The sequence below is a fragment of the Ranitomeya variabilis genome, chromosome 2 (assembly GCF_051348905.1).
Source record: "Ranitomeya variabilis isolate aRanVar5 chromosome 2, aRanVar5.hap1, whole genome shotgun sequence".
Classification (NCBI taxonomy): domain Eukaryota; kingdom Metazoa; phylum Chordata; class Amphibia; order Anura; family Dendrobatidae; genus Ranitomeya; species Ranitomeya variabilis.
In genome coordinates, this window is record NC_135233.1 from 429,902,137 (window position 1) to 429,929,515 (window position 27,379).

At 46.7% G+C, this 27,379-nt stretch overlaps 1 protein-coding gene across 2 annotated transcripts in view; it reads left to right on the forward strand.

Moving 5' to 3' along the window:
• The window catches only part of CTTN (cortactin), a 38,309-nt gene extending 24,714 nt beyond the window's left edge, over positions 1–13,595 (forward strand). The window contains exons 9-17 of one of the 2 annotated variants that reach the window (XM_077286969.1): positions 642–752; positions 2,625–2,735; positions 3,876–3,931; positions 4,719–4,788; positions 5,754–5,902; positions 6,965–7,054; positions 7,137–7,290; positions 11,690–11,761; positions 11,846–13,595. In XM_077286969.1, the coding sequence (XP_077143084.1) occupies positions 642–752; positions 2,625–2,735; positions 3,876–3,931; positions 4,719–4,788; positions 5,754–5,902; positions 6,965–7,054; positions 7,137–7,290; positions 11,690–11,761; positions 11,846–11,982 (950 nt within the window). In that variant the 3' untranslated portion in view covers positions 11,983–13,595. The remainder of the gene's footprint in view (positions 1–641; positions 753–2,624; positions 2,736–3,875; positions 3,932–4,718; positions 4,789–5,753; positions 5,903–6,964; positions 7,055–7,136; positions 7,291–11,689; positions 11,762–11,845) is intronic. The other variant, XM_077286970.1, reaches the window with a different exon arrangement.
• Positions 13,596–27,379: the final 13,784 nt, after the last annotated feature.

Consider the following 27,379-nt stretch of genomic DNA (forward strand, 5'->3'; position numbering starts at 1 on the left):
TAATGTAGAACGTACATCCGCACATTATCGGTAATGTCCCAAGCACAGAAGCACAAGGATGCGGAGCGTATGTAAACTTTCACTCAAATGCTTTTCTTTGATGTCCATGTAACACAGATGGTCGGTTTAAGTCTTCAAAAGGCTTTGCACCAATGACCTATACATACATTATTAAAGAAAAAAAAAATTAGAGGCACCCGCTGCCGGGTTCACTTACCAATCTCCTTGTTTCCTCTTTTGCTGCACAACCACTGCAACCAATCATTGTAAACGGTGACTGGCTGCAGTGGTCCCACTAAAAGTGATGCAAAGTAGAGGATTTTGCAGCATTAGAAAAGGAGTGGCTGGGTCTAATTAATTTTATTTTTTAATAAATCACAGGTTGAAAGGCCACTTAGAAGACTAGTCCATAGTGGTACTCTGATACGTGTGGTGCAGCTTACTCACCATGTTGGACATTTCTTTCCTCCTTAAGTTACCTTTTGGTTTATTTGAAACCACCATTTTGCAGCGACCATTCCCCCATCCTCGCCTGGATGACATAATGAACGCGCCACGGGCGACAGTTGTGGCCCCGTTGGAGGCGGATTTCTGGCACTTTTGGCTCAGTAAATCTCCTCTGATGTGTTTTCACTTTGCAGATTACTCTAAAGGCTTTGGCGGTAAATATGGTGTCGATAAGGACAACGTAGACAAGAGCGCTGTGGGGTATGAGTATCAAGGCAAGACGGAGAAGCACGAGTCCCAGAAAGGTTCAGTATTATTGCAGCTTTTCTTATTTTTTTTTGTGGTTTTATGTCCCTGAGCACATCGTATGTGACCGGGGACCGTGTCTGTGTCCCGCATGATGCACAGAAGCTGAAGGTAGTAGACCAACCAGCTGCAACGTGAGCAAAACACGGAAAAATCTGTGGCCTGAAAAGAATGAAAAAGTTCTAATGAGAGAACTAACATATCCATTTTCCCAGTTCGGATGGTTTTTCTAGATGTTTCCCGGCTAATGATGGCAGTATATAAAGTCCTGATATTTCCACTGCTAAGGATGTTGTATAGCGGCCATTGTTTGTCCTCCTTTTTTGGGGGGGGTACCAGACTTTACAGATGTACACTAGTGATGAGCGAACGTGCTCAGATAAGCTGTTATCATGCTCTGGTGCTGACCGAGTGTCGTTGGCGTGCTCGAAAAATATGTCCGAGTCCCCGCGGCTGTATGTCTCTCGGCTGTTAGACAGATGCAACACATGCAGGGATTGTCTAAAAGGAAATTGCTGCATGTGTTTCAGCTGCGCTCGAACATCTTTTTGGACCATGCCGAAGGCACTCGGTTGGCACCCGAGCATGCCCAGATAACACCTTACCTGAGCACGTTCCCGCAAAAGGACACAGAGAAAATGTCATTTTTGTGTGATTATTATTTTTGGCTGAAGCTTAATTTTGAAATTGGATTTCATAAAGAGGAGGAAGAAAAGTTATGAACTCTCCCATCAGGATGAGCTCACGGACAGATCTCCAGTGACCTCATTCTGTTGCCGGTAATACAGCACAGCAGAGGCTATAGAAAGCAAACTGCAAACATTTTTTTATAAAATCCATTTGGAAAGTTTTTTATTTTTACTGAAAAATACATGATTTAAGTAAAAAAGAAAAGAATAAAGACCTTTACTATGTTTTTATGACCGATCTGAAATGCTGCCACCATTGGCCCCCGTGATTGTTGGCGATCTGAGGCTTATTTGTAGGTGTCTGCTGCCTGTTCCTTCACGGTTTATGGGACTGGTCCTATGTAACATTCCTGTGTGCTATAAAGGGGTTCATTGACCTGCTCCTTGCCCATCCTCTGCCCCATTACCTGTGACCCTCGTTTTAATGGTCTCGTATAATGGGGCTTGATATTCCCGCAGTCCTTGTTCCCTAATGAGCCTGCTAAGTAGGAACTAAAGACTCCACAGATAGCTGTCGGCAGGACCGTCGTTCCTGTGGATCCTCCGGCCAGCAGCCATCTCCCCCGTCTTCTCTATACACGAATCGCATGCATCTTTTTACTAGAGCATCGTTTAATGTAATATATTCATGTGCTAATTTGCATATGCATAGTGGTACGTCCTAATATTATAAATACCCTTAGACAGAAAGACCCCCCTGGAGAACATTAAAAATCTGAAAACTGTTTTTTAATACTGGTCTTCTATGCGAAGATATGGTCCCCTGAATTTACAGGCCTGAGGCTGCACCACTGAGACGGCCCTTCTGTATCCCATCAGCCATAGACTTGTCATGGCGGCCTCATAACTGACCACTATGACCCCATATATCTGCTGCTTAGAGGCGGTAAGAAGCAGGTCGCCGCTCCGGTCATAGTGTCTTCGGGATGTCTCAGTAGTGCAGCCTCAGGCTTTGGACCTGTAACTTCAGATCATCGTATCTCCACATGTAAATTAGATGTAAAATAATGGTTTTCACCTATTTAGTGCAGATTGAGCGGCCGTTTATGCCATAGTTTCCATTTAGCAGGCTCGCCCCCCGGGTCATCAGCGGCAGCAGACGTCAGTAACTCCTAACCTGTTGTATGTGCATGGGGTGCGTCTCCTTCCCGTTTAATGGCACGTGGATTTCTGTGTGCGTAGACTATGTGAAAGGGTTTGGAGGAAAGTTTGGTGTACAGACTGACAGACAAGACAAGTGTGCGCTTGGCTGGGATCACCAAGAGAAACTTCAGCTCCACGAATCCCAAAAAGGTATTCTGCGCTCCTCCGCTCCTCGTTCCATGTGGTCCGTCTGTCCCACACTGTCTAATCTGCGCCTCTCCCCTGTGCCGCCTCCTCCTCGCTATAACCTGTACTACTATGCTGTGGGAAGTGGGGGCTCATACTAACGGCCAGGGTGGGATACAGCCGCAGGTCGCTATAGATCTCCGGGACCGCCACACAAATCACTGCTCATAATGTCGATGTTTCCGTGCAACTTCCTATGGAGAAGTTTACGCCTTATGTATTTACTGCACGACCTCCGAAAATGTGAACAGCGCCGCTCCTATCTATAGGCAGGGTCTGGTATTGCAGCTTGGCCACATCACACATTGACAATCATTTTTCATTATCGCTTCATTGGGGGACACAGGTAACCATGGGTGTATGCTCAACAATTATTGCTATGGTAAACTCTTGTTCTATGGGGGTCCAGTTGGTGACAACTCCAAAATCTAGAGCAAAGGGGGTAGAAGATGGTACCCCCTCTACTGGGATTACCCCTTCTCTGCTGCCCTTGGAGGCTGATGATGAGCTTGTTGTCAGCGAAAATCTTATTCCCAAGGAGAACAGAAATGCCTCAATTAGTCGTGCAGACCCTTGTTGTTAGCAGTCGTAGGGGTCTCCACATCTGGGCCCTCACTGACGTGTCAGAAGTTCAGTGCACAGCCAGTCGCTTTATATAGTATATTGGGGGATGGCTTTGTATACATCATAAATTCACATGTGGTTCAGCGTCAGAGGTAGAAGAAAAAATCTGGTTTACCTGCAGTCACCACTAGAGGGAGCTCACTATGCTGGGAATCAATAGGATCTGTGTGCAGGCAGTGAGCTCCCCCTGGTGGCCAGAATTGCATATTTAATTTGTGACGGGAAGCATTGGTTATAGAGACCTGCATCAGGTTATCACTTATAGATTAAAGCTTTGCAATCACACTTATAGCAATTCCCTAAAGTATATTTGTTTTGGCAGATTTTGCTGATCTTTACAAGGAGCAGGGAGAATAGTGATTAGATAATATAATATCTCTAGATAGTAAATGCATTAGGCCTCCGTGCGCCATCACCGGGCAGGCATGGACTGTGTTGTGTCTGACTATGATTATGTAGTAATTTCTTCCCATCTTTTAGATTATTCCAAAGGGTTTGGTGGAAAGTATGGAGTGCAGAAGGATCGAATGGACAAGGTAAGTGCTGTCCTAACAAATAATGGTGGTACGTAAATGTCTGGGTAAAGGGTGGTCTCTGCTGCTTTGGGTTGTACGACAGACAATTGGGCGGCCAGAGTAATGCATTCACAGCTGGGGCTGCACCTGAGCATTATGGCTGCACGGAGACCTGGAGATAATTGTGAAACTAGAAGGACAATTCAATTCTAAACTATTGGTCATAAAACCAGTGACTTGCAAGACCCAGTAACCTTTGGACAGCCCATCAATGTGAGACCGGTGGGTTCCAGCCCCGGAACCATTAGAATCAAAAGAAAGCCTGGACTTTAAATATACAGATTTAGAAAACGTCATTAATCTTGTAGCTTTTTAGTTGCTTAAAGTAGTTTATGCTAATGTCTTTTATTTCAGAAATTATAAAAAAAAAATGCAAATGTTGAAGGAGATCTACAGCTCCCGTGCGGACCGATCTGTGTCCATGGTTACAGACTACAAACAAACCCGGTGTAGTCTGATCCTGCAGACGTGTTACTCCATTTTTTTTTCCTGCCATTTCTTCCTGCTCATGTATAACTGGCAAAAGGGAGTAAAAAAATATGGCAAGCTCGGACTACACACTGGACATGCTAGTCTGTAGCACTGGAGACACAGGTCTGTATAGGAGCTGTAGACAAAAGGTTTTTTTTTTGTATTTTTTTTATCAGTTTTTTTTTTTTGTTTCGTGGTTTTGTTTTTTTTTTAAATTAAAATTTAGTTCACGAATCACATTTGCAGCACAGGATTCACCATCTTTCCCCATTTTCAGGCTGCGGCTTCCTTTGAAGATGTAGAGAAGGTGGCTCCCAGTTACCAGAGGACGCGGCCGGTGGAAGCCGGTGAGTAATGACATGAGAGCCGGGACCTGACCGACCCGTGTGTGCATTTCCGTAGGCTGCAGGTATCTAGTATCACCAGGACTGCAGCACACAGGTTTGCAGAATCTGGAACTGGGGGCATCCATAATAAGTGTATGAAGACTTCTATCCGTTGTAGGATTTCACAGATGCTCCAGCATGCCACGGATTTGTGGAAAAATATGATTTATTCCCATATATTTTGGAGTAATTGAATTGTGGCTGATGCATGAGAAAGTGACCCTAAACCTGTACTGTGTCTCCAGTTGTATCACAGTCTTCTGCACCTACATCCTAAATCGAGCAAAAAATCCTTCTGCCCTTAGGGGCTTAGATTAAGACCGCCAGACACATTAGACTAACTTCCTCCAAACCCATCAATGGATTATTCGACGGTCTGTGTATGGGGGACCCCGACAGATTCTGGGAGCAATTAGGATCCAGCAGGTCTGATTTAGGGTTTTTGATCCAATTGTTCTCTAAATGCCAAGTTACCGCGAGAGATTTCCAACAGCAGCACTCTCATGGAGAACATAGGAGCTCAGCAAAGTGACTGCTTGTGTATACAGAGGAGATGGGAGAGGGAGCTGCTGGCCGAATGACCGCCGGGACCATCGCACTGCCCGCACCCTTCTGTGTATGTGTCTCAGTCCAGAGATCCTAGCGATGAGCTATCATTTACATCACACTGGATTGTCCTTGATAATCGATCCAGTGTCTGATCGCAGCGCACGGACTTGGTCGCACAGATCCTGACCCGAGCGTGACAGCTGCATGGAAATATACATGGACGGGTTAGGAGCTGTGCGGCCAGTCCATGCATTGCGATCAAACATCTGACTGATTATGACGGACATCTGAAAGGGCCTGAAATCTTGTATCTGCTAATCCACTGCCCACATTGTGATGACCCGAGTGCATTCTGTGTCTGATCTCTTGTCTCATAGAGGGAAACAAAGCCAGTAGCATACGGGCAAACTTTGAGAACCTCGCCAAGGATAAAGAAGTGGAAGATCGTAAGAAAGCGGAGGCCGAGCGAGTGCAGAGAATGGAGCGGGAGAAGGAGGAACAGGAGCAGGCGCGCCGGACGCTGAAGGTCGGTAACGAGATGCCATATCTATAAAGCGCCGCATTTCACTCCTATAGATGTGGATCCTTTATCTATGGTCCAGTTCTAATCATCCGGCACGTGACTAGAATATCCCCATGCCGGATTATCGGGGATTTAACTTGGTGATCTTTTTTACTACCATACTCTCTCTCATTCCTGAAAATAACGAAGTTCTGCATCAGCGCGTCGCCACAATGTCCCTCCTGTCACAGCCGATGCGTAGACAACGGGCTAGCGTAGCGATTACAAGCAAGAGTGAATTTCACAAACCTTTAGGCCATGTTCCCACGTGGCATAACTAATATTTTCTGCATCAAAATACATAGTAGAGGCCTGCTCTCATTATTTAGTTTTTATTTTCGCCATTTTATTCGTTTCCTTTTTTTTTTTTTTTTTTTTCATGCATTTAGTGCAGAAACTATGGATTTCTACCCTTATAAATAAATGCAATTTTTTTTATTTTTTCCCCCCCCCCAAGTTCCCCATTGAAGCCGATTTAAAAATGAACGCGATAAAAAAAAAAATGCAAAATTCAACAACTTCTTTTAACACTTGGTGGGCAAGAATTGCTTGAATTGTTAAACATTAGACTGTCTGCACAACTAAATGGAGAGGATAAAATGCAGAGTATACTTGGGGATATGGCCGTAAGGGGAAATCCAATGTTCACTACATCTGAGAAGATCACATTCCCATAGTCTGTGGTCTTGATGCACCACATACAAAAGGGTCTTGATTCTCTGCTGAGAGTTGTGTTCCTGGGATCCTCTGCATAGGCAGTCGATAGGATTCCAGATACCTGCAGCTGCCACCAGGGGGAGCTCGGGAGCTGACTGTACATTGCTCTTGATGTAGTGTGTGTGTCATCTAGTGGTGGCTGCTGGCAATCACACTATTAGATATACTGTAGGTCTGAGGTTTGGAGCTGCCTGAATGTTACAGATCTTATCTTAATGTTTTAGCTTGCGTAATAATTCTGGGGTGGTAGCATTGTTGGCTAGATTTTTTACTTTTTCTAAATTTCATTTCTGTACTTCATATGTTAAGGAGCAAGAAAAAAACAAAGCCGCATCTCCTCCTGCATCTCCGAGACCCCGGCTAGTGTCTGAAGAAGCCCCAGCGAGCCCGGTGTATGCGGTGAGAGGATGAGCGCGTCCCTCCATGAGCCCATAAATAAATGGCGGTAGATGAGGCTGATTCTTCTTTCTGCTGATCGCAGGATGCGACTCCGCTGTACGAGACGGAGCCGGCGAAACCGTCCGCCGTACCCGAGAATGTGTATGAGGACAGCGCCGACTACGAGGAGGCAGTGACCCAGAAAGCCGGACCTCCAGTCACAGAGGCAGTATACGACTCGGCAGAATACCAAGAGGGTAAAGTATGGTGGACACAAGGGGAATACTACAAATGAAAGGCGTCAGATAAGCGGGAATTCCCTGCAATTAACATATATTTAGTGCATCAAAGGATATGGACTTCTGCCAGGAATTTTCTTATTTTAGAATAAGTTTTAATAAAAATGTTGCACAGTTGGTTTTCTGCATATTGCTGGCAGCAGAGAATGAGGTAAATTAAAATTTGTCAGCGAGCTAGTTCTAATGGGCTGTTAGTTACTATACACTATGTTCCAAATTATTATGCAAATGACATTTTTCTCTGATTTTCCTAAATGGTTGGTGCAAATGAGTCAGTCTAAAAAAAGTCATCACCCGCTGGAGTATACATCGAGTTTTATTGAAGAAACCTCCCAATGATAACAGTATAATCTCCAAAATGAATAAAAACTTAAAATGCACTGTACCAAATTATTAGGCACAGTAGAATTTCTAAACATTTGATCTGTTTTAAAGAACTGAAAATGCTCATTTGTGGAATTTGCAGCATTAGGAGGTCACATTCACTGAACAAAAAAGCTATTTAACTCCAAAACATCCTAACAGGCCAAGTTACATGTTACCATAGGACCCATTCTTTGATATCATCCTCACAATTTTTGCATCCATTGAACTAGTGAGTTTTTGGAGAGTTTCTGCTTGTATTTCTTTGCATGAAGTCAGAATAGCCTCCCAGAGCCGCTGTTTTGATGTGAACTGCCTCCCACCCTCATAGATCTTTTGCTTGATGATACTCCAAAGGTTCTCTATAGGGTTGAGGTCAGGGGAAGATGGTGGCCACACCATGAGTTTATCTCCTTTCATGCCCATAGCAGCCAATGACTCGGAGGTATTCTTTGCAGCATGAGATGGTGCATTGTCAGCATGAAGATGATTTTGCTCCTGAAGGCACGTTTCTGCTTTTTGCACCATGGAGGAAAGTTGTCAGTCAGAAACTCTATATACTTTGCTGAGGTCATTTTCACACCTTCAGGAACCTTAAAGGGCCTTACCAGCTGTTTCTCCATGATTCCGGCCCAAAACATGACTCCTCCACCTCCTTGCTGTTGTTGCAGCCTTGTTGGGACATGGTGGCCATACACCAACCATCCACTACTCCATCCATCCACTACTCCATCCATCTGGACCATCCAGGGTTGCTCAACACTTATCAGTAAACAAGAATGTTTGGAAATTAGTCTTCATGTATGTGTGGGCCCAATGCAACCATTTCTGCTTGTGAACACTGTTTAAGGGTGGCCGAATAGTAGGTTTATGCACCACAGGAAGCCTTTGAAGGAGCCTACACCTTGAGGTTCGATGGACTCCAGAGGCACCAGCAGCTTCAAATATCTGTTTGCTGCTTTGTAATGGCTTTTTAGCAGCTGCTCTCTTAATCCGATGAACTTGCCTTGCAGAAATCTTCCTCATTATGCCTTTATCAGCACAAACACATCTGTGCTCAGATACAGCTACAAATCTCTTAACAGTACGATGATCACGCTTAAGTTTTCGGGAAATGTCTAATGTTTTCATCCCTTCACCAAGGCATTGCACTATTTGATGCTTTTCGGCAGCAGAGAGATCCTATTTCTTTCCGATGTTACTTGAAACCTGTGGCCTGCTTAACCCCTTCACCCCCGGAGCTTTTTTCGTTTTCGGTTTTTGCTCCCCTCCTTCCCAGAGCCATAACTTTTTTATTTTTCCGTCAATATGGCCATGTGAGGGCTTATTTTTTGCGGGACGAGATGTACTTTTGAACGATACCATTGGTTTTACCATGCCGTGTAACAGAAAACAGGAAAAAAATTCCAAGTGTGATGAAATTGCAAAAAAAGTGCAATCTCACACTTGTTTTTTGTTTGGCTTTTCTGCTAGGTTCACCAAATGCTAAAACTAACCTGCCATTATGATTCTCCAGGTCATTACGAGTTCATAGACACCTAACATGTCTAGGTTATTTTTTATCTAAGTGGTGAAAAAAAATTCCAAACTTTGCTAAAAAAAATAAATAAATTGCGCGATTTTCCGATACCCGTAGCGTCTCCAATTTTCGTGATCTGGGGTCGGGTGAGGGCTTATTTTTTGCGTGCCGAGCTGGCGTTTTTATTGATACCATTTTGGTGCAGATACGTTTTTTTGGTCGCCCGTTATTACATTTTAATGCAATGTCGCGGCGAGCAAAAAAAGTAATTTTGGCGTTTTGATTTTTTTTCTCGCTACGCCATTTAGCGATCAGGTTAATCCTTTGTTTTTATTGATAGATCGGGCGATTCTGAACGCAGCAATACCAAATATGTGTAGGTTTGATTTTTTTGTTTTTTATTGTTTTATTTTGTTTGGGGCGAAAGGGGGGTGATTTGAACTTTTATATTTTTAAACACTTTTTTTTTTTTTATTTTGGCATGCTTCAATAGCCTCCATAGGAAGCTAGAAGCATGCACAACTCGATCGGCTCTGCTACATAGAGGTGAAGCACAGATCACCTCTATGTAGTAGAAATGGTGGTGTACTTTGAACGCCGACCACAGGGTGGCGCTCAAAGCAATCGGCCATCAACAACCATAGAGGTCTCAAGGAGACCTCTGGTTGTTATGGCAAGGCACCGCTGACCCCCAATCATCATGTGACGGGGGTCAGCGGTGCGAGCACTACCGGCCGCGCGGCCGGGAGCGCTAGTTAAATGGCGCTGTCAGCGCTTGACGGCGGCATTTAACTAGTTAATGGGCGCGGGCGGATCGCGATTCCACTCGCGCTCATTGCGCGCACATGTCAGCTGTACAAAGCAGCTGACATGTCGCGGCTTTGAGGTGGGTTCACATCCGGAGCCCACCTCAAAGTGGGGGATAATAATGTGGAACATCATTTTTAAGTAGTTTTCCTTTAATTAGAATCCCCTGGAAAACTAATTATCACATGTGTTTAAGATTGATTTCAGTGATCCATTGAGCCCTGAGACACAATACCATCCATGAGTTTATTTGAAAAACAAAACCATTAAATCTTTATCACACTTAAATCTAATTTGCATAATAATTTGGAACACAGTGTATTTTCTGTCTTTCTGAGCTCCTCCATGGTGGATTTATGATTTCATCAAGGAGACCTGAACTTTTTTTTTTTGTGTATTTCAACAGAGGCGCTCAGAAAAAGATAAAAAAAAAAAAAAATGTACAAACTCCCTCAAAATGAACTCACTGGCAGATTATCTGGTAACTCATTTGGCAGCCAGTAATGTGCAAGGGAAATAATTGCCAAACATTTAATGAAACCCAATTGTTCAAACATCATTTTTAGCCCCACATACCTGCATTTAAATAATGGTGGGGGAGGGAGATGGACCAGGAGGAATGCATATTTTTGGGGTCCAAATTACTGGTGCACACATTGCCCCGAGTACATGCTATCAGGGGTAGACTACTTTGTGGATGTGGAGATCTTTTGGAATTATATGCGGGGTTTTATAGATCTACTTTAAAGGGGGTTTTCCACTTTTAAAAAGAGTAGTATCCAAAGGAACCTCTTCGGGTTCTAGTGACAGCTTTTAGTACTGTTGCTGTCTCTGTGCTTTGGCTGCATCAGTGATGTGATGTTGACCGTGCGCAGCACCGCTGCAGCCAACGCTAAGCTCTGATTATCTGCAGCGGTACATGTGCTGCTGAGCCCAGAGATTGACTGCAGGTGTGCTATGCACAGTTCACATTATGCTACCTAATACACTGAGAAACCAAAAGTACCTTCAAGGAATTGAACTAATAGCAGACCTGCTTGCAGTGCCGCCCACATGCTCCTGCGTTACCTGCTCCGCCCGCTTGCTCGTGCATTACCTGTTCCACCTGCATGCTCCTGAGTTACCTGTGCCACCCTGTGCTCCTGCACTAATTGCTCTGGCCATGGGCTCCCGCGTGCTCCTGCGTTACCTGCGCCGCCCGCGGGCTCCTGCGTTACCTGCGCCGCCCGCGTGCTCCTGCGTTACCTGCGCCGCCCGCGTGCTCCTGCGTTACCTGCGCCGCCCGCGTGCTCCTGCGTTACCTGCGCCGCCCGCGTGCTCCTGCGTTACCTGCGCCGCCCGCGTGCTCCTGCGCTACCTGCGCCGCCCGCGTGCTCCTGCGTTACCTGCGCCGCCCGCGTGCTCCTGCGTTACCTGCGCCGCCCGCGTGCTCCTGCGTTACCTGCGCCGCCCGCGTTACCTGCGCTGCGAATTGACGTCTGAGTGGAGTATAAGGACTCTGATAATCACAACAATAAAGTCCAGTAGTGGGTAGTCGTATGTTTCCAAGATGAATAACAGAGTAATGCAGAGTTCTATTAAAAGATGCTGCGGGCCTCCTCTGCGCCGGCCTCCTCTGCGCTTGGCTGTGTGGCGCTTCACTTTCATGTTTCTCTTCCTCCCTTGCAGCGGAGAACGTGTATGCAGACTACGACGGTGACCTGGGCATCACGGCCATCGCCCTGTATGACTATCAGGCCGGTAAGTGTGGGCCGCTCCCCTGTATTGATTATTGCATGGGGGGTTTTTTGCTCCAGAGATTCATGTCCCCTTTGTCTTTCTCAGCCGGCGATGATGAAATTTCCTTTGACCCAGACGACCTCATCACAAACATTGAGATGATTGATGATGGCTGGTGGAGGGGCTATTGTAAGGAGCGCTACGGGCTGTTCCCTGCTAATTACGTGGAGCTGCGACAGTAGAACAAGCCGCCTGTTTCCCTTCAGGAGGACCCTCGTCCCAGCCCCCCGCTCGGCAGCGGCACAGCTCGGTTTGGTTGCTGCTGCTCTTCAAGCTCCTCTCCGAGATGGATTTTGCCATAAGCACCTGAGCTGGATTCTTACACTACAAATCATTGTCTCTATTTTCTTCCTATTCTTTTGGAGAGGGAGCGGCGTTTTGCCTACGACATATATAGTTTTTTCCCCCCTTGATAGTAAATATAAGGCTTTTAATGTGCAGTTATCTGCTGCAGGCGGGCAAAATGTCTCCTACAGGCTGTTAACCCTTTTGCTGCCAGGCGTGCCTTCACTTCATCAGACGTTTGACCAAGGCTGATCATGGAGCGGTCTCTGCCCTCGTCCCCCCACGTTGGATGGTTTCATAGCCGATGGTGGTTCTGTATTAATATACTGACCTGTGCACGAAGCCATCTTGATTTTAACCCCCTCTTCATTTGTCGTAAGTCAGAACCCCAGGTCTTGTGTGCCATACGTGTATTCGGCCGCGGCGCCGTTCACACCGTTAAGTAATTTGGGCTCCTTTAAAGTGACCAATAATAAGAGGGACTCGGCTGCGGCTTTCCTCGTCTCCCTCACCCGATGGACCGCACCACACGTGATCAGTCCGGTTCCTCCAGTATTACCAGAACGGCAGACCGCTAAGTGACTTCAGGCCGAGGTGTATTAAACTGTGAGCCTGTTGCTTTAAGAAAGCCTCCGATAAGAGTCAGATATTTGTTTTATTTGCTTTTGATTTCTTGCAAAGAGGCGCTTTATCCATAAGGAAGCAGACCCTCTGTGTTACACTCCTTCCCCCCAGAACGCTGGGGTCTTCTTCCAACTATGATGACCATTGTACAAGGTTGTCTGGTTTTATATCCAGGTCTCAGCCTGCGTGAATCCCCCTGGAAAGAAACTAATCCTCCTTCTTTTTGCTGGTAACAGCCTCCTCCCCCCATAAACAGCGCCACTTACGCCCACAGGTTGTGTATGGTATTGCAGCCGGGGTCTGTTCACATCATGGAGCTGAACTGTAATCCTAGACACAACCTATCGACACAAATGGTGCTGTCTCTGGAAAGTAAGATTTATTTTTTTCTATCCTAATCTGTTACAATGCCATGACAATTTAATGGTAATTTTAAAGGGGTTCTCCGCGGGCAGCAATACCAATGGATAGGACTGGTGCTTGCATCCCGGCTGGCGGCAGCTGACGCAGTGTTGAAATTCGAGGTGCTGGAGACCCCCTTTAATGCTCCAGTCTTTCCATGAAACCCATTCCTGTCCCCGGGTGACCATGGTGGGCGAACATCATGTGTTCCAAGAATTTCCTCTTTGATTTTCTTCTTCCTATTAAAGTTCTTCTGACTCTGTAATAGTTGAGGGTTTTGGACCAATTATTTGGGATTTGGGTCTTGCAGTGGGTGTTGCTCTGAACCTCCTGTCTGGTGTAACACAGACTAAGCGGGTCAATGGTTTTTTTTTTTTTCTTAGTCTTTTTTCTTTTTTTTTTCTGTATTTTGCATACGACACTTCATTATTGATCGATGATTTTGTAAATGAAGCTTCAATAAAGTTTTTTTTGTTTTCTTCAACCATCTGATGATTTTTATTGGACTGAATTCATTGGGAGGTTTTAATGTTTTGATGTACTCTTTGGCAGACTTGGAGCTGTGCACATGTATTGTGAATTAACCGGAGGGTTTTTATTTTATTTATTTTTTTATTTGCTTCACAGGGAAAAGAATAATACAAACATATACTAATGACTTGTATCCAAACGCACGGCGTCTACGGAGGATGAATGTATATAAGCCCATTAAGAAAAGTTTTTCTACTCATTGCAACCTATCCGACTCTAGCGGGATAGAAATAATGAAGGTTTCTATAGGGCCATGTAGATGCAGCGGTAGGGTCTCTGTGCGGTCAGGGGTCTCTGTGCGGTCAGGGACCTCCATCCACACGGCTTTGTGCACTATAAAAATAAGTGATTCATATAAATTGATGTAGACGTCAGAGCTCCCCATTAGTGTGATACGGCACATGGAGTGGATGTTTCCAGAAAATCTGCAGCATATTTCATTACAAAATTGCAATTAATCCTGAGAAAATGTTTCATCCATTTTTTGCCCCATATGCGGTTGTGCAGTTGCTGCAGACTTTACCCATCTGCATTGTTGGTTCTGCATTGCATTGACGGAAAACCTGCAGCAAATCTTCAACCGTATGCCGTCTGTGATCTAGGATACTTTAACCCCTTTCTGTCATTGGACGTACTATTCCGTCCATGTGGGGTGGGCCCTACTTCCCAAGGACGGAATAGTACGTCCAGCGCGATCGGCCGCGCTCACGGGGAGAGCGCGGCTGATCGCGGCCGGGTGTCAGCTGCCTATCGCAGCTGACATCCGGCGCTATGTGCCAGGAGCGGTCATGGACCGCCCCCGGCACATAACCCCCGGCACACCGCGATCAAACATGATCGCGGTGTGCCGGCGGTATAGGGAAGTATCGCGCAGGGAGGGGGCTCCCTGCGGGCTTCCCTGAGACCCCTGCAGCAACGCGATGTGATTGCGTTGCTCCGAGGGTCTCCTACCTCCTTCCTCGCTGCAGGTCCCGGGTCCAAGATGGCCGCGGCATCCGGGTCCTGCAGGGAGGGAGGTGGCTTACCGAGTGCCTGCTCAGTGCAGGCGCTGGTAAGCCTGCACGGCTGTAAGTGAGATCGGTGATCTGACAGAGTGCTATGCAAACTGTCAGATCGCCGATCTGTGATGTCCCCCCCTGGGACAAAGTAAAAAAGTTTTTAAAAAAATGTCCACATGTGTAAAAAAAAAAATAAAAATAAAAATTCCTAAATAAAGAAAAGAAAAAAAATATTATTCCCATAAATACATTTCTTTATCTAAATAAAAAACAAACAAACAAAAGTACACATATTTAGTATCGCCGCGTCCGTAACGACCCAACCTATAAAACTGTCCCACTAGTTAACCCCTTCAGTAAACACCGTAAGACAAAAAAAGAGGCAAAAAACGCTTTATTATCATACCGCCGAATAAAAAGTGGAATAAAACGCGATAAAAAAGACAGATATAAATAACCATGGTACCGCTGAAAGCGTCATTTTGTCCCACAAAAAAAGAGCCGCCATACAGCATCATCAACAAAAAAATAAAAAAGTTATAGGCCTCAGATTAAAGCGATGCCAAAATAATAATTTTTTCTATAAAATAGTTTTTATCGTATAAAAGCGCCAAAACATAAAAAAATGATATAAATGAGGTATCGCTGTAATCGTACTGACCCGAAGAATAAAACTGCTTTATCAATTTTACCAAACGCGGAACGGTATAAACGCCTCCCCCAAAAGAAATTCATGAATAGCTGTTTTTTGGTCATTCTGCCTCACAAAAATCAGAATAAAAAGCGATCAAAAAATGTCACGTGCCCGAGCATGTTACCAATAAAAACGTCAACTCGTCCCGCAAAAAACAAGACTTCACATGACTCTGTGGACCAAAATATGGAAAAATTATAGCTCTCAAAATGTGGTAACGCAAAAAATATTTTTTGCAATAAAAAGCGTCTTTGTGTGTGACTGCTGCCAATCCTAAAAATCCGCTAAAAAAACCCGCTATAAAAGTAAATCAAACCCCCCCTTCATCACCCCCTTAGTTAGGGAAAAATTAAAAAAAGTATTTATTTCCATTTCCCCATTAGGGTTAGGGTTAGGGTTGGGGCTAGGGTTAGGGTTGGGGCTAGGGTTAAGGCTACAGTTAGGGTTGGGGCTAAAGTTATGGTTGGGGATTAAGTTAGGGTTAGTGTTATGATCCGGTGACCTTGGAGCCGCATGAAACTTTCTCTGGAGTAGGTGGAAACTATACTGACCGCAGATCCTGAACTTACACCGCAACTAGAAGTAGCCGTGGGGTGTGCCTAATAAACCCTAGACACCTCGACACAGCCGGAGGACTAAATACCCCTATAGATGGAAATAAGAATACTACCTAGCCTCAGAGCAGAACCCCAAAGGATAGGCAGCCCCCACGAATATTGACTGTGAGTAGGAGAAGAAAAGACACACGCAGGCAGAAAACAAGATTTAGCAAAAGAGGCCACTCTAGCTAAATAGGAAAGGATAGGACAGAATACTAGGCGGTCAGTATTAAAACCCTTCAAAAAATATCCACAGCAGATAATACAAAAAATTCCACAATCTAACTAAAGACGTGGAATGAATATCTGCAACCCCAGAGAATCCAACAAGACTGAGAAAATACTGACACAATCTAAGCTGGACAAGAAAACACAAAAGAATAGCACTGAATCATGAAGCACACAGCATGTGTGCCACAGAAAAAAAAAACCCAGACACTTTTATCTTTGCTGATTTGGCAGAAAGGCAGGAGGAACCAGGCAGAGGTCCAACACCTCCCAACAACAATTGTCAACTGGCAAGGACTAATGAATCCTGCACACCTAAATATCCTAGTCAGAACTGCAATCAGCAGAAACACCTGACCAGGACTGAAACCCTGGGACAACTGCATTACCACCTACCACCACCGGAGGGAACCCAAAAGCAGAATTCACAACAGGTTAGGGTTTGGATTACATTTACGGTTGGGAATAGGGTTAGGGGTGTGTCTGGGTTAGAGGTGTGGTTAGGGTTACCGTTGGGATTAGGGTTAGGGGTGTGTGCATTAAGGTTTCAGTTATAATTGGGGGGTTTCCACTGTTTAGGCACATCAGGGGCTCTCCAAACGCGACATGGCGTCCGATCTCAATTCCAGACAATTCTGCGTTGAAAAAGTAAAACAGTGCTCCTTCCCTTCCGAGCTCTCCTGTGTGCCCACACAGGGGTTTACCCCAACATATGGGGTATCAGCGTACTCAGAACAAATTGGACAACAACTTTTGGGGTCCCAAGTTCTCCTGTTACCTTTGGGAAAATACAAAACTGGGGGCTAAAAAATAATTTTTGTGGAAAAAAAAATTTTTTTTATTTGCACGGCTCTGCGTTATAAACTGTAGTGAAACACTTGGGGGTTCAAAGCTCTCACAACACATCTAGATGAGTTCCTTAGGGGGTCTAGTTTCCAATATGGGGTCACTTGTGGGGGGTTTCTACTGTTTAGGTACATTAGAGGCTCTGCAAACGCAATGTGACGCCTGCAGACCAATCCATCTAAGTCTGCATTCCAAATGGCGCTCCTTCCCTTCCGAGCTCTGCCATGCGCTCAAACGGTGGTTCCCCCCACATATCAGGTATCGGCGTACTCAGGACAAATTGGACAACAATATTTAGGGTCCAATTTCTCCTGTTACCCTTGGAAAAATACAAAACTGGGGGCTAAAAAATAATTTTTGTGGGAAAAAATTTTTGTTTTATTTTTACGGCTCTGCATTATAAACTTCTGTGAAGCCCTTGGTGGGTCAAAGTGCTCACCACACATCTAGATAAGTTCCTTAGGGGGTCTACTTTCCAAAATGGTGTCACTTGTGGGGGGTTCCAATGTTTAGGCACATCAGTGGCTCTCCAAACGCAACATGGCGTTCCATCTCAATTCCTGTCAATTTTGCATTGAAAAGTCAAACGGCGCTCCTTCCCTTCCGAGCTCTGCCATGCGCCCAAACAGTGGTTAACCCCCACATATGGGGTATCGGCGTACTCAGGACAAATTGTACAACAACGTTTGGGGTCCATTTTCTCCAGTTACCCTTGGTAAAATAAAACAAATTGGAGCTGAAGTAAATTTTTTGTGAAAAAAAGTTAAATGTTCATTTTTATTTAAACATTCCAAAAATTCCTGTGAAACACCTGAAGGGTTAATAAACTTCTTGAATCTGGTTTTGAGCACCTTGAGGGGTGCAGTTTTTAGAATGGTGTCACACTTGGGTATTTTCTATCATATAGACCCCTCAAAATGACTTCAAATGAGATGTGGTCCCTAAAAAAAAAAAAAAGGTGTTGTAAAAATGAGAAATTGCTGGTCAACTTTTAACCCTTAACTCCCTAACAAAAAAAAAATTTGGTTCCAAAATTGTGCTGATGTAAAGTAGACATGTGGGAAATGTTACTTAAGTATTTTGTGTGACATATCTCTGATTTAATTGCATAAAAACTCAAAGTTGGAAAATTGCGAAATTTTCAAAATTTTCGCCAAATTTCCGTTTTTTTCACAAATAAATGCAGGTAATATCAAATAAATTTTACCACTATGATGAAGTACAATATGTCACGAGAAAACAATGTCAGAATCACCAGGATCCGTTGAAGCGTTCCAGAGTTATAACCTCATAAAGGGACAGTGGTTAGAATTGTAAAAATTGGCCCGGTCCATAACGTGCAAACCACCCTTGGGGGTAAAGGGGTTAAATCCATGTTTCGAATCAAAAACGGACATGTCTTGTTTTTTGGTTTTTTTTACACCCCAAAGCTCCGGCACGGACGTGTGAATAGCACCATAAACGTTAATGGATACCTTTTCTTTCCCATGCAGGAAGGCTATGTTAACACATTGCGTTTTTGCTGAATTCTTTCATGCAAATTTTAAGCTGCGTTTTGCAGTACCGGTAAAAGCTATGAGAGTTCAGAAATCTCACACATTTTTTTTTTCCTGACTGAATTGGTAAAACTGCTTTGCATTTGCAAACTGCAGCACGTCACTTCTTTCAGTGTTTTTTGTAGCATTTTATTAAACCCATAGTTGCATTTTCTGCTGTGTTTTTTTTCCTTACTATCAGGATTTGCTGCATTTTTGGTACAAAAACCAAAGGAAGTTGCATCATGATTTTTTTATTTATTTTTTTTTTTGAGGGGGGTACACTAAACTTTATCAGCATGCAAGAGACAAAAAAAACTGCTGCCACTAGGAGGACACTAAGTAAACACAGAAAGAATAGCTCCTCCCCTGCAGTATACACCCTCCTGCAGGCTCTGAGTGAACCAGTTCTTGCTTAGTGTCTGTAGGAGGCACTTGGGTCTGCTTTCAGACCCCACCGTTTTTATTTTATCTTTTTACTTTTTATTCTATTTTTCCTTAACGGAGCGAATGGGGGCGACGGTTCCTTTCTAGGTTCTGATCTCCCCGGAACCATCAACAGGCAAGTACGTGGAGCGTCCCTCCCATATCCTTTCTTGCAACGTTGGATGCCAGCCCTGAGCTCATATTACGGGCGACGGTTCCTTCGCGTTCCGATCTCCCCCATCCATAGCAGGCGACAACATGGAGTAGCCCTCCATCTACCTCTCCTGGAGCCAGGTGCATAGCCGGACATGATATATATGGCGTCCGTGCAGCCCCCCTCTGCATCACCACTGATATAGCGGATGACGCATGGCGGCAGAAGCTCTCCACCCCCTCCCTGACTATGGCGACGGTGGATTGAGCGGCTCACCACATCTACCGTGAGTACATTGCGGGGGCCAAGGCGCTGGGGGGTCCTGGTCCCCGGGGTATGGGAGGTCCGCACCTTAAGCCTGTGTCCGTGGGTGGTCCTTAGTGCGGCAACCCCACGAAGGAGTGCAGCTAATGATGGCGCTAATAGCGGTCGCGGCGCTGCAGGCCACAACCGCAGAAGAAGAAAAAAAAAATTTCCTTCAATACAGGCCGGAGTGTTGGCCATGCCCACCGGCAGTTTAGCCCCGCCCACTTTTCCTGGCGCTTCTCGTTCCCTGTAATGAGTTCCCACAGCCCTGATGCTGCAGCACTGCTCCAGCGTTTCCTATCACAGCCCTCAGGACTAGCGTTTTTCTCTGCCTACACTGCGGACCTGCCCTGGGGACTCAAGACACAGGACCTGGGTAAGCTGCAGACACATAGCTTAAAGGTATGTGTCCACGTTCAGGATTGCATCAGGATTTGGTCAGGATTTTCCATCAGTATTTGTAAGCCAAAACCAGGAGTGGAACACTTAGAGGAAAAGTATAATAGAAACATATGCACCACTTCTGCATTTATCACCCACTCCTGGTTTTGGCTTACAAATACTGATGGAAAATCCTGACCAAATCCTGATGCAATCCTGAACGTGGACACATACTCTTACCTTTCCCCTGCTAGTAAGCGCTTTCCTCCAGGCTTTACTATGTCTCAACCAAAGCCTCACAAAAAGTCTGGGAAGACCCACACTGTATTTTTCGCTGCATGTACCTCTTGTAAGGTATCATTACCCCGGGGTCACAATACTGCATTATGCACAGCTTGTGAACCGGTGACGGCTCAGGAACCACCTGCTGCTGATACTAAACCCAGTGAGCCTAGTCCCCCTGAGTGGGCGACCTCCCTTTCCCGGTCTATGGCATCCCTGGCAAAAGCGTTAGACTTGTTCCGAGACCCTTCCTCTAACCGGGGCACTAATACGGACGACGCTTCCGATGGTCAGAACCCCTCGTACTCCAGGGGTCGTACCTTGCCAAGGAGTTCTCCCTCTTCCAGGAAAAGGACTCATGCCATATATCCAGACCATCACCGGTTTTTGGGTTCTGAGAGCTTCATTTCTCGCTCCCCTTCCATTGGGGCTAGTAGAGAACCTGTTTCAGAGGACGATTCTGATACGTCCCTAGATCAGGAATTTCATCACGATCAGGAGACTCTCGACTCTCTAATTGAGTCAGTGAATAAGGCTTTGAGACTTGAGGAGGAACCCTTATCTAAAACGGATCAGGCCGTGTCCTTTAAGAGGACCAAACGAGCTCAGAGTGTTCGCCACTCATCCCGAGTTTAAGCAAATAGTTGAATCTCACAGGATCCGTTCAGATAAATGATTCACAGGGCAGAAGCCCATGGCGTCCAAATATCCCTTTGCCCAGGATCTAAGAAAAGATTGGTCACAATCTCCCCCAGTAGATCCTCCGGTATTGCGCCTGGCTACGAAATCTGTTTTATCCTCGGAGGGCGCCTCTATTAAATCCAACCGATCGTCAGATCGACAGTATGGCGTGTTCAGCCTTTGAAGCCTCAGCGACTGCACTCTTTCCATCTTTTGCCGCTATGTGGGTGGCTAAGGCCATGACCTACTGGGCTGAGGTCTTGTCTTCAGCATTACTGGATACCAATCTCCCCCCGAAATAGCAGACCTCATTACTCAGATAGCCAGAGCTGGAGATTTTGTAGTGACCGCGTCCCTGGATGCCGCTGACTGCGCTTCTCAAGCAGCAGCAAATGCCATCACCATCCAGAGGTCCTTATGGCTCAGGGACTGGCGTGCGGATTCTACTTCCAAAAAGTCATTGACTTCTCTCCCATATCAGAGCGGTCGCCTTTTTGGCAAAAAGCTCGACCAGTTAATTTCTAACGCCACTGGAGGGAAGAGTAAATTTCTTCCACAACAGAGACCCTCTCGGCCCTTTCGGAACCTGCAACCACAGGCTGAGTCCCAATTTTTTTCGTTACAACTCAAACTGGTCCTCTACTTCCACATCTCCCAGTTCCGGCTGGGCACAACATGGAGACAGAGATTCACAGGCCTCTTTTAAGCCTTCCCCTTCATGGAGAGGCAGGCCAAGGCAGCCGGGATCCAGAGGCACCAGAACGGGCAGACCTTCCACACAATGACTCCCTGCGGTATCCGGAGGACACCCTCAAAGTAGGCGGCCGCCTGCTTTCCTTCAGTGCCGCATGGCTCTCGGTCGTTCACGACGAGTGGGTCCGCGATCTAGTGTCCTCCGGATACAAGATAGATCTCTTATCTCGTCCTCCAAACTGTTTTTTCCTGTTTTCTCCTCCCAGGGCAAAAGCATCAGAGTTCTTCAAAGCTATAAGCTCTCTGAGAAAAGACGGAGTTATTATTCCGGTCCCTCAAAGCGAAAGGTTTCAAGGTTTTTATTCAAACCTCTTCATTGTTCCAAAGAAGGACAGTACAGTACGGCCCATACTGGACATAAACTGCTGAATAAGTTCGTCAGGGTACGATGGTTCCGGATGTAATCGCTTCGTTCTGTCATCGCCTCCATGGAAAAAGGCGAGTTCCTGGCATCTATAGACATCCAGGACGCATACCTCCACATTCCTATTTTACCTTCTCACCAAAGGTTTCTTCGCTTCGCAGTTCAGGAAGATCACTTCCAGTTCATTGCTCTGCCCTTCGGCCTCGCCACCGCTGCCAGGGTAATCACCAAGGTCATGGCGGCTGCCGTGGCCATACTCCACACCCGAGGAGTGGTGGCGCTCCCGTATTTAGACGATATCCTCATCAAAGGCCCCTCTTTCCGCTCCTGCAAGGAAGCTGTGGCCATCACAATAGATACCCTTTCTCGCCTGGGTTGGAAGATAAACTTCAAAAAATCTTCCCCAGTGCCGGCTCAGCGAATTTCCTTTCTAGGAATGATGCTCGACTCGTCCCGGGGGTTGGTTCTTCCCCCGGAAAAGATCTCAGTCTTATAGCGAGAAACTCAGAAGCTCTCTCAGCCTCGCTCTCACTCTCTGCGCTTCAGTATGAGAGTCCTCGGCAGGATGGTAGCAGCTATGGAGGCGGTTCCATTTGCCCAACTACACCTTCCCCTACAGCATGCCTTCCTGGCTGTTTGGGACAGGAACCCGTTCTCCCTAGACCGTCGGTTCCTCTTTCCCCAGCGAGTCAGCCAGTCTCTCAGGTGGTGGACATTGAAATCCTCCCTGAATCAAGGGAAGTCTTTTCTTCCAGTACACTGGCTGATTGTGACGACAGACGCCAGTCTTCTAGGCTGGGGAGCGGTGTTCCTTCATCACACTGTTCAGGGCCGCTGGTCCCCCCAGGAATCACGCCTTCCAATCAACATCCTGGAAACCCGGGCGATCAGGCTGGCACTTCTCCAGTTCCATCCCTTCCTAGCAGGTCGCCCAATCAGGATTCAGTCCGACAATGCCACTGCAGTGGCATACATCAACCGCCAAGGGGGAACCCGCAGCAGGGCGGCCATGACAGAGGTAGGCCACATCCTCCGATGGGCCGAGGAAAACCGCTCAATGATCTCTGCGGTTCACATCCCGGGAGTGGAGAATTGGGAGGCAGACTTCCTCAGTCAGCAATGCCTCGACTCCGGGGAGTGGTCTTCCACCAGATCTGCTGTTGTTGAGGAACCCCGGACGTGGATCTGATGGCCTCACGGCTGAATTCCAAGGTTCCCGGCTTCATGGCCCCACGATCCGGCAGCCATCAGGGCAGACGCTCTTGTACTCCCGTGGCATCATTTTCGGCTTCCGTACATATTTCCCCCGCTTCCTCTCCTGCCGAGAGTCATCAAGAAAATCAGAGCGGAGAGGGTGCCGGTACTCCTGATTGCGCCAGATTGGCCGGGCGTGGTACGTGGAACTAGTTCAACTAGTTGCCGAAGTTCCCTGGCGATTACCGATTCGCGCAGATCTGCTATCTCAAGGCCCCTTTTACCACCAGAACTCAGAGGTCCAGTGTTTGACGGCATGGCCGTTGAGTCCTGGGTCCTAACCCAGGCAGGTTTCTCTCCAGAAGTCATAGCTACCATGATCAGCGCTAGAAAGCCTACGTCTATGCGAATCTATCATCGCACTTGGAAGACTTTCTTTTCATGGTGTAGCGATCGAGGACGTTCTCTACACTTTTCCATCCATTCCATTCTCGAGTTCTTACAAACGGGTTTGGACTTGGGTCTCGCCCTTAGTTCTCTCAAGGGGCAGATCTCAGCCCTGTCTGTTCTCTTCCAACGCAGGATTGCCAACAGATTACAGGTCAAGACGTTTATTCAGGGGGTCTCCCATCGGGCGCCCCCCTATAGGATGCCGTTGGAACCATGGGATCTTAATCTGGTCCTCGGAGTCTTGCAACAGGCTCCTTTCGAACCTCTGCAGGAGGTTTCCCTGTCTCTTCTTTCATGGAAAGTGGCTTTTCTAGTTGCGGTCACCTCTATAAGACGAGTCTCCGAGCTGGCGGCTCTGTCCTCTCAAGTTCCGTTCCTGAATTTTCATCAGGATAAGGTGGTTTTGAGGACATCCCCCTCTTTTCTACCGAAAGTTGTATCCTCTTTTCATCTCAATGAGGAGATTGTCTTACCGTCACTCTGTCCGGCACCAGTCCATCGCATCGAGAAAGCCCTTCACACACTGGATTTAGTGAGAGCTCTTAGGAGATACATCTCGCAGACAGCGTCTTTCCGCAGGTCAGATGCCCTATTCGTGCTCCCGGAAGGACCGAGGAAAGGGTTTCCCGCTTCCAAGGCGACAATAGCCAAATGGATCCGTTCGGCTATTCAGGAGTCCTACCGAGTCAGAGGTCTTCCTGTCCCAGCAGGGATTAAGGCTCAGTCCACTCGATCAGTGGGTGCATCTTGGGCCATCCGGCACCAAGCTTCGTCAGCACAAGTTTGTAAGGCTGCGACTTGGTCCAGCCTGCATACCTTTACAAAACATTACCACATTCACGCTCAAGCCTCGGCTGATGCGACCGTCGGCAGACGAATTCTGCAGGTGGCTGTGTCGCATCTGTAACTTGTGGGTGCAAGTAGCAATTGCAGTTAATTGTTTCCCACCTAGGGACTGCTATAGGACGTCCCATGGTCCTGTGTCCCCCAATGAGGCGTAGGAGAAAAGGAGATTTTTGTGTACTCACTGTGAAATCCTTTTCTCCTAGCCAATCATTGGGGGACACAGCACCCACCCTGTTAGCCTATTGGCTTTGGTTTTTGTTGAGTTAACTTGGTTTTTGACATAGTTCATCCTTAAATATTAAGCTCCTACTGCTTTGTTACTGAACTGGTTCACTGAGAGCCAGCAGGAGGGTGTATACTGCAAGGGAGGAGCTATTTTCTGTGTTTACTTAGTGTCCTCCTAGTGGCAGCAGCATAACACCCATGGTCCTGTGTCCCCCAATGATTGGCTCGGAGAAAAGGATTTTACGGTGAGTACACAAAAATCTCCTTTTTGTGAGCAGCTTCTTTACTGCCAAGAGAGCAGGTATTGCCTGCAGAAAAAAAAACGCAGCATAAACTCAACGTGTGAACATAGCTTAAAGTTCTCTGTGATACCGCAACACCATTTGAGCTGCCCATAGAGTATAAATAATAAAACCCGATATAAAAAAAAAAAAACACTGATGGAACGCGTTCATGAAACACGCACGTCTGAATGAGGTTTAGTGATCACTTTCACACAGCTGTATTTTTGCATCATGTTAATGAGTTAACCCCTTAACGACCGCCGATACGCCTTTTAACGGCGGCCGCTAAGGGTACTTAATCCACAGCGCCGTTAATTAACGGCGCTGTGGAAAAAGTGAATAGCGCCCCCCAGAGTCGGATTTTCTCTGGGGTCTCGGTTGCCGAGGGTAGCCGAGACCCCAGAGAACATGATTCGGGGGGGTTTTACCGACCCCCGAGTTGCGATCGCCGGTAATTAACCGTTTACGGCGGTCGCAACAAAAAAAAAAAAAACGCGAGTTGCCGTTTAATTTCTCTGTCCTCCGATGTGATCGCACATCGGAGGACAGAGAAATGTGGTCCCCGATGGCCCCCAATAGCCCCCCAATACTTACCTACCTCCCCCGGTGCTCCTCGTGTCTCCCCATGGGCGCCGCCATCTTTCTTCCGCCGCCCGGCACCCGGATGTTCTTTGGGGTCTCGGCTGCCGGGGGTAGCCGAGACCCCAAAGAACATGATCGGGGTCGGTTTGCACCGACCCCTGCTTTGCGATCGCCGGTAATTAACAGTTTACCGGCGACCGCAAAAAAAAAAAAAAAGCGATCAGTTTTTTCTCTGCCCTCTGATGTGATCGCACATCAGAGGACAGAGAAATAGGGGGATTTGGGGACCCTAACATACTCACCCGGGGTCCCTGGGTCCTCTTCTGTCTTCTCCTGCCAGCCGGCTTTTTCATCATGGCGGGCGCATGCGCAGTGCGCCCGCCATCTGCTGCCATCTGCCGGCCGGCAGGAGAAGACAAGTTGGGGCTAAAATTAGGGTTAGGGTTAGAGTTAGGGTTAGGGTTAGGGTTAGAGTTAGGGTTAGGGTTAGGGTTAGGGTTAGAGTTAGGGTTAGGGTTAGGGTTAGAGTTAGGGTTAGAGTTAGGGTTGGGGCTAAATTTAGGGTTAGGGTTAGGGCTAGGGTTAGGGTTAGGCTACTTTCACACTAGCGTTTTTTGGCTTCCGTCGCAATGCGTCGTTGGAGAAAAAACGCATCCTGCAAAAGTGCTTGCAGGATGCGTTTTTTCTCCATTGGCTTGCATTAGCGACGCATTGCGACGGATTGCCACATGTCGCATCCGTCGTGCGACGGATGCGTCGTGCTTCGGCGGACCATCAACACAAAAAAACTACATGTAACTTTTTTGTGCGACGTGTCCGCCATTTCCGACCGCGCATGCGTGGCCGGAACTCCGCCCCCGCCTCCCCGCACCTCACAATGGGGCAGCGGATGCGTTGAAAAAACAGCATCCGCTGCACCCGTTGTGCGGCGCTTACAACGCTAGCGTCGGTACGTCGGCCTGACACACTGCGATGGGCCGAGTACGACGCTAGTGTGAAAGTAGCCTTAGGCTTCTTTCACACTTGCGTCGGTACGGGGCGGTCGCAATGCGTCGGCCCGATGTACCGACGCACGTTGTGAAAATTGTGCACAACGTGGGCAGCGGATGCAGTTTTTCAACGCATCCGCTGCCCAGTCTATGTCCTGGGGAGGAGGGGGCAGAGTTACGGCCACGCATCCGCGGAAATGGCGGACGCGACGTACAAAAAAAAGGTTACATTGAACTTTTTTTGTGACGACGGGGGCTAAAGTTATGGTTAGGGTTGGGGCTAAAGTTAGGGTTGGGGCTAAAGTTAGGGTTAGAGTTGGGATTAGGGTTAGGGTTTGGATTAGGGTTGGGATTAGTGTTACGTTTGGGATTAGGGTTGGGATTAGGGTTAGAATTGGGATTAGGGTTAGGGGTGTGTTGGATTTAGGGTTTTGATTAGGGTTATGGTTAGGGTTGAGATTAGGGCTGTTTTGGGGTTAGGGTTGTGATTATCGTTAGGGTTGTGATTAGGATTATGGATCGGGTTGAGATTAGGGTTAGGGCTGTGTTGGGGTTAGGGTTGGAGTTAGAATTGGGGGGTTTCCACTGTTTAGGTACATCAGGGGGTCTCCAAACACGACAGCCAATTTTGCGCTAAAAAAGTCAAATGGTACTCCCTCCCTTCTGAGCTCAGCCATGCGCCCAAACAGTGGTTTACCCCCACATATGGGGTGTCGGCGTACTCAAGACAAATTGTACAACAGCTTCTGGGGTCCATTTTCTCCTGTTACCCTTGGTAAAATAAAAATTTGGAGGCAAAAAGATCATTTTTGTAGAAAAAATGCGATTTTTTTATTTTCACGGCTCTACGTTATAAACTTCTGTGAAGCACCTGGGGGTTTAAAGTGCTCACCACACATCTAGATAAGTTCCTTAAGGGG